This window comes from Onychostoma macrolepis, chromosome 12 (genome assembly GCF_012432095.1).
Source record: "Onychostoma macrolepis isolate SWU-2019 chromosome 12, ASM1243209v1, whole genome shotgun sequence".
Taxonomy (NCBI): Eukaryota; Metazoa; Chordata; class Actinopteri; order Cypriniformes; family Cyprinidae; genus Onychostoma; species Onychostoma macrolepis.
The window spans coordinates 11,151,993-11,166,255 of record NC_081166.1 but is presented as its reverse complement, the minus strand read 5'-3'; the positions used below and the strand labels follow the sequence as shown (position 1 = coordinate 11,166,255).

General features: G+C 36.9%; 1 protein-coding gene across 1 annotated transcript in view; it reads right to left on the bottom strand.

Annotated features, from left to right (window-relative positions):
• Positions 1-14,263, bottom strand: part of atrnl1b (attractin-like 1b) — a 102,813-nt gene that overhangs the window by 13,119 nt on the left and 75,431 nt on the right. The window contains 1 exon segment of the mRNA XM_058793282.1: positions 4,990-5,097. Coding sequence (XP_058649265.1) covers positions 4,990-5,097 — 108 coding nt within the window.

The following is a 14,263-nucleotide window of genomic DNA, read 5'->3' as shown; positions in this document are numbered from 1 at the left end:
TTAGAGTCCTACTAGGAAGCTAAGCTGAGGTTTGTTTGAAAAACGAGATTACGGCGGATTACATTACAGCACACGTGCTGCAAAAATGCACTGGAGAAGGTAATTTAAGAGGTTTTCATAAATTCATAACTTGTGCAGTTTTCACTACACACAAATGCTAGCTCAAATCGTGGCGTTTTGAGAATACTATAGATAAACTGTGTGTGTGCAAGACCATGGTATTATAAATATATATTTAAAAAAAAACTCAAAATTTTGAGATCAATAAGATTTTTTAAGAAAATACTTAGAAACATATTCAACAAGGACACATTAAATTGATCAAAAGTGACACTAAAAGGCATTTATAGTATTGATTTATAATGCTGATTATTAAAGTAGTCGCAAGATTTCTATTCATCCTGAAAATAATTTATCATGGTTTTCACAAAAATATTAAGCAGTACACAACTGTTGTCATTGATAATATAAAATGTTTATTGAACACCAACTCCGCATAAGACTGGAGTAATGGATGCTGAAAATTCAGCTTTGCATCACAGAAATGCATTAAAATAGAAAACAGTTATTTAATATTCCACAACATTACTGTTTTTACTGTATTTTATGAATTTGTGCCATATGAGGAAAAACAACACAAAACAAAACTTCCATCCCCAAACTTTTGAAAAGTAGTTTATACTCTGGGAAAGTCGTCAGACCAACTCATGAATAGTTATAGTGTTTCGCACAGGCAAGCAACACATTTTCTTCAGAAAAAGCAAAACTCTTTCAGCTTTCACCAAAGATCATGCACAGCCCTGCTCATGAATAAACCTCAAACCTTAAAAGTAAACTCTTAAACTTAATTTTACAAAAGCACGCACCTTTGAACATGAAAAAGAGGGACAAATCCAGAGAACTGAAGATTCATGAAAGACTTGCACGTTTTGTCTCATGAGAAAACAAAAAAGGCTATAAAAAGAAATGAACTAGCCAGAAAACAGATGTCTCTCGTACAGCCCTGCTAATTTACAACTAATTGAGGTCCAACTCCATCCCACTCTCCTGCATTGACTAACCTGATGAAAACAGCTCAGAGCCACATTCTAATTAGACACTGAGACAAACAGGCTGGTGAGAGACACTTTATGGGCCGTGTCGTCTTGTCTCGCCAATGAATCCGACACTTTCTTTTTAACGGATATATACTGTAAATATTTCATTCACTGGTTTTCCACCTTGTATCTCTCTATGTGGCCAACTGGTGAATATCTAATATTTGTATGACCACATTCTATCCTTTATTTCATTATTTTGGTGTATTTATTCCACCCAACTCCAATTTCCTCTGTTCTGTTCATCTCTTTACACATTTAAAAATATGTATCGCAATATCTGCTGCCGAAGATGCAGCCGATAAGCTGCTGCAGCTGTGAGTATTAAGCAGCATAGAATGAAAATGGAAATGCAAACAAAGCCATAAAGCAACAGGACAGTCCTCTTCATCTATATGTTTCCCCAGCTTTTAACGGCCTGCGGAGCATCTCATTTGCATGGCTAATAGCAGCATTCGCAGTGACAGGGAGCATACAGCGCTGGTCTGTAGATAAGAGCTCACTATTGAGCACTCTCAAACACAAGAATGGCTACGTACACAGTATAATTTAAACGGCCCTCTCTTTGTTGCCTGGTGACAGCCTCCATCCATCATACTCTGAAACTGTTAACGGGCCCATATGTTGTGTGCTGGCCATGGTGGCAGAGCAGCATCTGTGTCATCTGCACCATTTTAAACGGGCCGGCCTCACACTGGCTTCATAATGCACTTCTGCTGACCTCGATGCACAACAATTTTTTCTTCAGTCTAGTCAAGCCCAACACAAACCAAACCAGTCCAGCCTAAGGGACAGCCAGAGTGGCCTAAACATGACCTGTGGCAGATGCTAACGGACTATGTCGAAATTACAGAAGCAGCCTTTCATGTCATTATTGCAAAAAACATGTGGGACGGTGTGCAGGAAAGTTCAAATCTTGTCTATGTTATGTCTAGGTGTGTAACGGTACACATATCTGTACTGAAAAAAATTTGGTACAGGTCTTTTGATTCAGCACACATATGTACCAAATGAATGCAGTGTTATTTTATGCACTGCATGTACAGAACTTCTGTGTGTGTGGAATATATTTAGAAACTCTGTTTGTAAAGGTATAACAAAATATAGGATATATAGGAAAATACGATGCTTAAACACATTTAAAAATCAACAGAGAGGAAAGCGGCACAATCTGAGTTGTCCTAAACATAAGACAAGCTTAAGCACTTCAAACAAATTCATAAGCATACAGTTTAAAGCAGCCTGCCCTCCTGTCAGATGCATGTGCTGTTTAACGCATTAGAGACATGTTTTCCACAGCGCATAACTTATATTTACGGTTGTGTCCTTATCTGTAAATGCTGAAAAGACATTTTCATTTTGCAAAAAAGGCTCGTCCCTGACATTACGAGTATCTCCGTTAAACTTCACAGACTTCACCGAGTACAATAATTCCAACTAAAAAAAAACAACAGCACAATAAACTACAGTGCAAATAGCAGACAGATGTAGCAGTGATAACAGACTTTTTTCTATTTAAAGACATAACTGTAGTTCATACCGAACCGCCAATTTTGTATACTATTACACCCCTAGGTATACCCCATTTATTTATTTTCTGCCCATCATCTCATTTTGCAATAAATAATCTTGCAAAAGCCTTCACACACACACACACACACGTTGGTATCTCTACGAGGACTCTCCATAGGCGTAATGGTTTTTATACCGTACAAACTGTATGTGCTATTGCCCTACACCAACCCTACCCCTTACAGGAAACTGTGCATTTTTAGATTTTCCAAAAAAAAACAAAAAAAAAAAACACCATTTAGTATGTTTTTTTAAGCCTTTTGAATTATGGGACATAGGCAGTGTCCTCATAAACCACCTTCAAATTGTAATACTTCTGTCATACCCATGTCATTAAACAAATTTGTGTCCCCGTAAACCACAAATACCAACCCACACAAGGTGGTGAGTAAACAATTAAATGGATTTTTGGATAGACATGCAGTACTGGAGCTGAAGCTAGATGTGTAGGTTCAAATTCATGTCATGTCCTAATCCCATTCCCTCTTTTTTCTACTAACAAATTTCTGTCATACTTCTCTTTTACTATTAATAATACTGCAATAGGCCTATAAACTTCACAGCTACTGCACAGTTATGCGTCAGACAAGCCTTGGTTAAATCTGCTATTAGCATCTGTCTTGGGTGAGCTAAATCTGCGATAACTACAGACAGAAGCTGAGCTACAGGCACATATTACTATGCTGAACCGTCTGGATTGTCCTCTTTTTTATTAGCAGGTTATGCTAAACAATTCAACAGCACCAGATGCTGTCTCATTAACCTTTATAGAACAGAATTGCTCTCATTTCCCTCCTTTCACCTTCAGCTGCTGCCAGATCCCAGCATAGTGGGGCCAACATCTGGATCTGCCTCAACAGACTCCAAGAAGTGTCAATGTTGATCACCAAGCACATGATGAAGGCTGGGGAAGAGCAACATGAGGGGCCACATATGCTATATGCTATAAGACTAAACCTAAATATATGCTTAAGGTTTTCATACCATGTCCCCAAACACTAAAAATAATAAACAGAGACATAGTAGAAAAGCACGTAGAAGAAAAGCTCAGAAAGCCACTGTGGACAAAATGGCAGAGAATTTAGATTCACTACTGAGCATTTGTTTTTTGGGTTTGATTGGGTTTCATTAAAATAGTCCCTGGCTAATTTTGAATACAAACTTGAAATGCTATTGCAATCAAAGCTTTGAGGGAATGAGCTCAGAGTTGAAATAGAAAGGTGGCGGCTCATAATGGGCCTCCTGAGGTGGCAACTGCTTGGAAGATTTGTGCTGGTCGAAATTAAACCTCTGAGGCTGAGAAGTAAACAACAGGAATCCGGTCTCAAAACATGTCGCTGTTTCCACCACAAAGGTGACAGAACTTAAAAAGTGATGAAACACAACAGTATCTCAGAAAAGAAAAGACATGTTCTGAGAGTACATTCAGTAAAATAAGGAGCTTTTGAGCTAACAGACTCTCACCGTACAGTGTGAAAAATAAGATATGCAGGTACTTAACCATCTGAAGCCAAAATGTTGATTATCAAAACAACTTCTGTTAGCAAACTTCAATTCTCAACAGCTGGCTTGTGGATGCAATTTTACAGAACTTAAGTGGCTCTTCTCACAAGGCTGATGTCCCCATAAATGAGAGCCATGCGCTTGTAAGAGTGAAGCTAAAGTTTGTTTAAAAAGATCCATGTTGAACAGCGTTCAGCTGGAGGATTGACGAGTATGTTGTTTTCTGCTCTCTTCATTTGTGGCGTGTCCTCCAACAGCCCATAATGCTCACTGAGCACCACTCCACTCTACACTAATGGATTCTGGAGAGGCACATCAAGTGCTGCTGGACGTGTGTTTTGAACGTCTCTGCTGAGCGGCAGGTACATCTGCTTTCACAGGTCTGCGTGCGAGTCTGTTGTGTAACAGCCATGAATCGCGATGCACTTAAATTAGAGCTGTCAAACTGCAAACGGTTTCTGCCTGATATTGCTCATTATTTAGACTGGAAACCTCATTAAGCTGGTTCTAAAAGTTAGGTACATTATATACACACACAGTGATGAAAACATTCCTAGATTATTTCTAAGACGACTTTTTATTTCATTTTACTTGAACTTTTATTACTCGTTTTCATTTTTAAATCTACATGGAAATAGTAGCCGATTAGAAAAAGTCATTTTCAAATGAGGGAAGAAAATTCATTTCAGAGCCATATATACACACACACACACACAAGTTCCACACAGATATTTGATACTGTATATTGGCAAACATTTCATTGAGTAATTGTAGCCAAGTAAACCTAACTGGTTCAAAGTTTAAAGGTCAAACTAACCTCGATTCCGCCCTGAAGCAGTTCTATCTGAGTGCCGCCCACATCCAGTGTCACGGCGACCGAGGCAAAAGGGCGACTGGCCATCTGCTGCCTTTCCCTCATCAGTTGCTGTAGCAAAAAGAGATGAAAGAAAGACGGTAAAAAGTATGATATATTACTAAGTATCTGCACATAAACTTTATACTTTCAAACAATTCTATGATGTCAGTTTTCTTTGTCAAAATCTCAGATTTAAGATTAAAAGTGGTGATTGACAGCTTAAGTGACATGACTCACAGAAAGTTCACAGACTTGATATTTATTGAAAACAGAAAAACCAAAAAGCACCCCGATATACACACCACACACACACAGAGAGAGTAAGGCAGTATGCAGGGATGCTGAGATAAAGAGGAAGGAAAAAGATTTGAAAAGAGAAGAGGTGAACATGTAAAAAAGAATAGAGAGAGACAGAAAGTGAGAGAGAGAGAGGCCATTGACAGCACTTTGGCTGTTTTCCAGCACAGACAGAAACAGGTGGTTGAATAATTCATTTGTTCCATATAAAAAAGTTTGGAGGACCTGGCTAATCAAATGTCTGCGAAGATTGGAAGGAAATTTCTCTTGCCACAACATGCATGACAAGCAATTATTTTGCCATTGATTGCGTGAGCATCAGTATTCCAGTGGTGGAGTTTAATTAATGACGCATTCCCTGTAATTTCTCCATTCGACTGACTGGCTGGTTGCCCTAAAAGCAGAATTCACAACCTTCATACAAAATCCCATCCATAACCGATGGCACACTGCTTATTTTTCCTCTATGATAGACACAGTTTATCTATCATGTGCACATGGTGCACAATTTTCCTTGCTTGCAAATACAGGAGGAGATGACACGGCCCAGGTCAGAAGTACTTCTGAAGGTCACATCAATATATTTATCAATACCAACTTCTCATCTGTAATCAGACTGCGTAGATGTCAGTGAATGAGAGAGAGTGAGCATTCATGAGCATCTGCAGGTGTAACATGGGTACAGAAGATCAATACAGTGCAATATAGAGCGTTCAATCATACGGGACTGTGCCAGTTAGAGAATACCACAAGGAACAATTAAAATACCTTTCCAGTGAAACATTCAATAGGCATCTTAAGACCTCAAAGCCCTGATTAAATGTCTCATTTCATTTCATTACCAACAATAACATCAAACAGTAATGAACAACACTTCATAATGTATGTTGAAAACAAAAGCTTCTGCCCTGGAGACAAACTTTGAAAGACGTAACCAAATCAGCTTCTCTCACTTCGGAGAGATGGAGAAGTTGCAGGTGATGCCTCTATCATCTATGGATAATCAAGAGTTAAAACATGGAGTGGTCCTCACTGACGGTCGATCAATATCTAAATGCGGGCTGATCTGGGTACCAAGGACGAGGCTGATTGCTATTGGATTTGTGATGGAGAAACGTGTGCTGAGTTAAACTCTAATTGTGTCACATAACGAAAGACAACTGCTGAGGTACTGTCACTGATATCACAGCAATTCTGTACCATGTTCACATCCTGACAAACACACTGACATCCACACACGCACATATGCATGTATGGAGATTTCACAAGCAAACATTTCACTTCATTGCTCTGCACAAATTACGTTCTTTCAGGAAATTCAGGGTTCTGAAGAAACATTTAATAGGACAGAAATAATTTATAATAAAAGAAATTGAAAAGGAAGAAATTGCAACTAGTGACATAAAAAAAGAAGAAATTAATAGGATGCAATTAATTTATTTAAAAGTATTTAAAATAAATTGTTCTTTTCTGACCTTTCTATTCAAAGAATCCCGAAAAAAGTACACTACAACTGAAAATAATAAGAATCATTTCTTGATCAGCAAATCAACATATTACAATGATTTCTGAAGGATCAAAATTCAGCTTTGGGGACCACAGGAATAAATTTAAACTTTAAAACATTAAAATAGAAAAATGATTTTAAATTGTAAAATAGTTTTTCACGATATTACTGTTTTCACTGTATTTTTGAACAAATAAATGCAGCCTTGGAGAGCATTAGGCTGCATTTACACTGCAGGTCTTGATGACCAATTCGGATTTTGTGACTGTATCCAATGTGTGCATTTTACACTGCACTTGGTGAAACAAGCCAAAAATGGCATATATGACATCACAAATCAATTTGAATAATACATTAAGTTTAGTTTATTGACATGAAATTCATATAGAAACGTTTTTAATGCAATAGTTACATCTATACATAAAAATAATTATATAGGCTAGCCTAGTACAAATTCTTCAGGACAGTGAAGTACGCAGCTCCGCTGAAAGCTTGCAAGTGGAATAATACTCAGGTGGTAATACTAGATATTGTTAAGCATGTCACATCATCTGTGTTTTTTAGTGATTAAAACCAAATGCGTTCTTCAGTGATTTTATATCAAAAGGCAGGGACATGTTTGTGCGCATTTTATTTTGAGGTTTCAATGGAACGAACGGGACTGAAGAGCTCGTCTGCAACAACAGCAGCAACAAGCACTCAGAGTGATTTCAAAAGCAACACATTTCAGCGTCAGATCACCTTTCATTTAACACAAACAATGTTTCATTTTTTACAGGTATGTCTGTACCGCGAAATGTTTTAAACAAAATCACTTTTCAATGACGTAGGAGTCGCATTAACAGGGGAATATCCGATCTGTCTGCTTACACGGCAGGCGCAAATGCACGTATCCGATTCATATCTTATTTATTTCCACATGAATGAGGCCTGAAACCGATCGGAGAATATCAGAATCCATGTGATTGTTTCCTGCTTACACGGTCGGGGGCCATGATCTGTGCCACATGGGAGGAAAAAATAAATAAAAATTTGGAATTGGGTCACTTGAACCATGCAGTGTAAATGCAGCCTTAAAGATGTTTTTCAAAAACATCCACAAAACTTGCAACTAGTTCTATATAGAATTAAATGCAGTGTTTCCAGCACTGATATCCAACAAACAACACAACAGATTCACCTAAAATCACAAACAAATGTTAAGAGCCGTTTCAAACTGGAAAAAGTAATAAAAAATAAAAGTAATAAAATGAGTTTATATTATATTTTATGGAAATGTTCACAAGACAGCTCCATGATTTTTTTTTTATTAAAAAATTCCTTAATTGGAAACAACAACTTTTTTTTTCAAACCAGCAGGAACATGGAAAATGGTTCTTAAAGAGAGAGAAAAAAAAACACTTAATAAAAAAACCAGAGGTAAATAGCAGTACTTCTCTTTGTATATAATTCAATATAAAAAGAACATGTGAAATGGGAACACTAGTGCATGCCTTTAAGTGCCTTGATTATAGCACTCAAAAGTGGCTGATGGTTAAAACGAGGCAAACTAAGAAGACTTGCACTCAATGAACTGAAGTGAACATTCAATTCCTATGAACACACTTTGTACTACTCAGCATGTGGAAAGCTTGCAGAAGACTAACTAATCTTCTAACAATGCCAACATGCATCATTACAGAGTTTGTTGGATCATGCTGAATGCTTTCAAGATTATGAATCTTCAACCACTGCAACAGATCTTCAAAACTCATTCAGATAAATTAACATGAAAGACTGCTATAATTTGTCAATTAAAATGCATCATTATAGATAACCTAAGTCTTCCTGTAGCTAAAAGAGTGGAAACATGGCGCTAGCAATGACAAGGTCATGGGTTCGATTCCCAATGTAGAACAAACTGATACCTTAAATACAAAGTTGCTTTGGATAAAAGCATTTGCTAAATGCATAAATGTACTAATGAAATATCAACAGTCTCTCAGAAAGGCATTCAGATTAATAAGTTCTCTAAAAGGTTTTAAAACAGATGATAATTGGGCCAATAACATCATGTCACCAAACACATACATCAATGTTTTATTATGAATCTCTGAAAGTCAGTTCAACCTAAGAGATTTACAGAACAAACTTCTTCCTGTGTCCATGACAAACATAAAATACAAGAAGGTGGCGACGTCCTTGACAGCGCACATATCGGGCCGACAGCACTGTCTCTGTGGGGGTGTCTATTTGGCACTGACACAAAGAGGTCTCTTCAATGACTTCCGCTCAAATGGGCCCTGATGGCACCACGGTAATTAATCACTCATTATCTTTTCTATTAATCACCACTTGAGGACTGTTATGGCTGATCCCACTGCGACCACATTTATAATGAAATTATCAAAGCTGAGCACACTGCTCACGTCAAGGCTTCTCTTGACAATACGATCTGATCATCTCTGTAAAACGTGAGTGACACCAACCCATGTAACTAAATGTGCATGTGGATGAAAGAAGAGATACTGGAAAGGTAAGATACTTGAAAAGTGCAGTGAACTTTGACTAACTAAACATATTTGGGTAAAAAAATGGCCTCTTCCATCTTCAAGGAGATAAAAAAAAACAGTGCAAGTCAGTTGGCATTCCCTATACTGTAGTTTACTATAAATGAGGTGAAGACATTTTGTAGTGGTGTGCAAATTCTGAGTAAACAATTTAACTTCATTTATTGTTCACTCTTAAAACCCTTATGATTTATGCTGTACATCCAAAATAAACTCACCTGTGCTATATAATCTAATGCGGAGAGGACATACAAGTAAAATGAAAAAAATTGCAGCTTCCTTTATTTATGCAAACTCTATATTGCACTTGTGCTTTCAGTTTTATGATAACTCATTCATAGGTCATTAAAAAACATTAAACAGAGCAAGCTAAGTGTCAAGACATTACAGGCTAACAAGAACAAAAAAAATTGAACTATGGAAGTATTGGTAACAGTTCACATTAAGGACTCATTTGTTAACATTAGTTAACTATGTCAACATAAACTAACAATGAACAATATTCTACATTATATATCAATCTTAATGTTAATTTCAACATTTACTAATACATTTTTAAATCTAAAGTTAAATCTGTTAAGAATAGTTAAAGGGGTCATATGACGTTGCTAAAAAGAACACTATTTTGTGTATTTGGTGTAATGCAATGTGTTTATGCGGTTTAAGGTTCAAAAAACATTATTTTCCACATACTGTACATTATTGTTGGTCCTCTAAGCCCCACCTTTCTGAAACGCGCCGATTTTTACAAAGCTCATCTTTCTGAGAAGCGATGCGTGCTCTGATTGGCCAGCTATCCAGTGCGTTGTGATTGGCCGAATACCTCAAGTGTGAGATGGAAATGTTACGCCCCTTACCGTATTGTGATGCCGTGTCCCGGCACGACGACACAAAATGATAAAACCCATTACAAACGAGGTATTTGTTGCATCCAGTGGGGACATAATTACTGATTATAATGGCTTATACCGTCTTTTTACGCGTCGCATCGTGCCGCATAAACATTACCATGTCTGCATTTGCATTCAGAGAAACAACAAACGACAAGCACTAATGTTACACTACACAGCTCAAAACTCACGTTTGAATAGTCAGTGGCAAATTCTTTAAATATGAAAATATACTTGCAGGCTGTGAGTCAGAAGCGCCAGACTGTCCTTGCAAAGTTGGAATTGCCCCACTTTATAGAAAATATAATTATAAAAAATTATCAATTATGAAAAATCTTTGAGCACAGCTGGCAGGCTACTCCCAGGTTCAGGAAATAGTCCTCCGTAAAATGCTTTGCACACACTCGAATATTTGGGTTGAACTGTTCTGGAACAGTGCTGTAAATACAATTTAACCACTGATTTCTAGTTGCGTCCTCTTTTGGAAGCCCAAAGAAAGTAGTTTCACTTTCAAAATGAAAAACAGCTTCTCCATGACATGGCACCAGCGGCAGCAACAATACTACAGCGAGAATAAAAGTCCCGCCCTCTTTCTTTGCATAAACATTTGGGCGGTGTTTTGCAAATCTCCCCACACCGTGACGTAGACACATTGGGGCGTGTTTGAATGAGCCGTTTTAGGGGGGCGTGGTCGAGTCTTAACTTTTATAAAGAATATCTCTTTGGTTTTGAGACTTTAATCTTTGCAACTTCAGGAATCTTATCTATGCACAAACAGCTTGTAACCCTCCAAAGAGAAAGGAAAACTTGACATCGCATCATATGACCCCTTTAATGCACTGAACTAACATTAGTCAACATGAACTAACAAAGTGCAATACTTCTACATTATTTATTAAAGGAATGAAAATTTGTCATTATTTACTCACCCTCATGTCGTTCAAAACCTGTATAAGTTTCTTTCTTATGTTGAACACAAAAGAAGATATTTTGAAGATCCGAACAGTTGTTGGTCCCCACTGACTTCCACAGTAGGGAAAGAAACACTATGGAAGTCAATGGGGACCATCAACTGTTTGATTACCAGCATTCTTAAAAATATCTTTTATATTCAATGTAAATGATGACAATTTTCATTTTTGGGTAAACTATTCCTTTAATCATGTTTATTTCAACATTTACAATACATATTTAAATTCAAAAGTTAAATCTATTAATAATAGTTACTGAACTGATATTAGTTCATGAACATTGTTATTTTATGAACTGAACTAACATGAATGTACAGTTGTATTTTTATTAACCATTAACAAAGATGAATAAATGCTGTAAAAATGCATTGCTCATTGTTAGTTCTAATGCATTAACTTATGTTAACAAATAAGAGAAAACTGTAGTGTTACAGAATTATGTGAGTTTAGTACAAAATAACAATAAAAAGGTTGCATCTAAAATGCTTCGATTTTAGTCAGAATAGTGCAGGATAAAAAGGGCAGAAATACAAGCTATTAATTCTGCCTGTCGAGCTGATCACCGTGAAGCTGCACTCTCATCAAACGCAGATGACATTTGTACCAGAATGGCCCGTTTCTGGGAGTGAAACTTCCACATTTACGAGTCCATTAATTATATCTTCATTTAAATATTGATAAGAAGCTATTTGCTTTCCTTCATCCCCTTCGACTAGCATGTTTGGGCATGTACGCGTGAGTGAGAAACTGAGAAAATAAAATGACAAAGCATGACAGGGAGAGAGCAAAAGTGAGACGGCGTGAGAGAGCATGGCAGGAAGTGAGAGAGCTGTGGCATGCTCTCATTTGTGCTAATAGATCTTCTCTCGGAAAACAGCCTGGCTTTGTTGACAGCCAAAAAGCACCATCTGCAATTTATCCATCTCTCTCCATCACCTGCTATTACTCATCAGGCCCACTGCCTTTACTACATCAGTGGCATCTCCATAACAATTATGCAAGACAAAGCCAGTCCCTCACTGAGATATACATAGATGCATCCATGTCCCGTACCCTCGTGGATGCAGCTGCCCTTTCCAACAAGGCTACATCTGCAGTGCTGTTGTGTGACAAAAACTGGATTTTAATCGAGATCTATAATACTTTATAATTGCAGTGCTATAAACCAAGCTCAGCATGGACAAGCGCACACACACAAACTTGTAGGGTCTTAGGCTAGATTTAAGGTCAAACTTATTTTATTATTCTTTGAAATGCTCTTAAAACCTTGCCCCAGGGAAGTGCTGTGAAAACCTCACTGATGTGAAATTGAGATTGATTGTTCATTGATTTTACTGTAGGCTTCATGTTAAACCCTGCTGAAATCCCCGCTTTCTAGCATTAGGACTTTCCCGTCAGACATTAAACAAGGGCTAAAACTCTCAAAGCCGTTTTGGCCAAAAATAATTTTTTTTTTAAAATGGAATGATTTTCCATCCTGGAAATGGAAAACCAATACAGCCCTGATGAAACACTTCAGAAATACCACCATTCACAGTGAAGGGTAAGGTTGTTAAAAAAAAGAGCAAGCTAGTTAAATTAATTTATATTTATTTCCTGCAATATAATTATAATACAAATATACAAATGCAATAAAAATACATTTGATCACGCACTACTAAATAAATAATCAATGAATAATTATAAAATTATGTTCGAGTTGATTCTGCTGATTTCCTTTAAAAAATAAAGAATAACTTATGGAAAGATGTTTTTATTTTATAATACAATTAAATAAATCTTAAGTGTTCCATACACTGACCTAGACAAGGTAATGAGGAGCCACTCATGGTCTTATGTGGTTTTAAATGAACTATTGAAGAACTATTGAGGAACAAGAAACAAAAGACTTTTCCCAAGTCAGTTAGAAGAAACTTCATTGCCAAATTCAAAATACTTTGGATGCTTAACTGATCAAAAATAACTCGTATCCTAGAAACACATAAAATGCAATTAAGTAATTATGTTAATTATTATAATTGCAATTACGTGCTCGCTCAACGTTGCAAATGTGTGGATGTTTTAGATCCAGGAACATCCTAGCATGAGGGGGAAATTCATTCTGACTAGCAAAGACTTGTCAGTGCCAACACGATCTAAAATTTTAACAAATTCTTCACTGTAGAAATTATGTAAATGAAGCAACTCACAAACCAGCAAATTAATTACAGTTGATCATAACTGGAAATGAGGTCTTGAACCAAGCAGAGAAATTTGCCCTGACAAATGACACAGAAAGAAAAGTTCTCTCAATGGGAACAAAAATACATAGTAAAAATGACTTGTCAAACATACTGCAAGATATAAATGCACCCAAGTGATCTTATGAAAAAACTAAATCCTCAAACTTCATAGCCTATAATTTTTCCCCTAAAGATTTGCTCATGTTTAAAAGTACAATTAAGGTAATCCACTCATAATCACTTCTGCATTGACCCATCTGATGCAGTTCTTCCTGAGAAACATCAATGACCTGATTCTCTCTTTAAAACATAGATTATAAAACTGGCTTCATTGGTTATTCCACAAAGACCTTCTGAGTGCTTGCTCAAAGGACATGTCACTCTCACAGGCTTGAAATTGAATTTGACATTGATCTGTTAGTGTTACCAAGTATGTAGATCAGGGGCGTTCAATTATAGTCAGCTGGTGACTGGTTGCTCATTCTGAAACCGCATTTTCTGTTACATTGTTGATCAAACTTAAAACTTATAGCAGCAATTATTTCCTAACTGAAAAGATAGAGAACATTAGAAAGCAAATTGGAAATGTGCAACCAACTGTTGCTGTATATCAAATACCACTATGACTCTTTGTTAAATATAAATCTCCTCACACTCTCTAGGACATGACCCTTTAAATGGGCAGAATTTTGGTGTTTTACCCATTGAGCACCTCACTGCATTTTTCCACCTCAGAAACATCAGAGTTACAGAATATTCTTACAAGATGCAGAATGTTAGTTCATGCATTCATAACTTT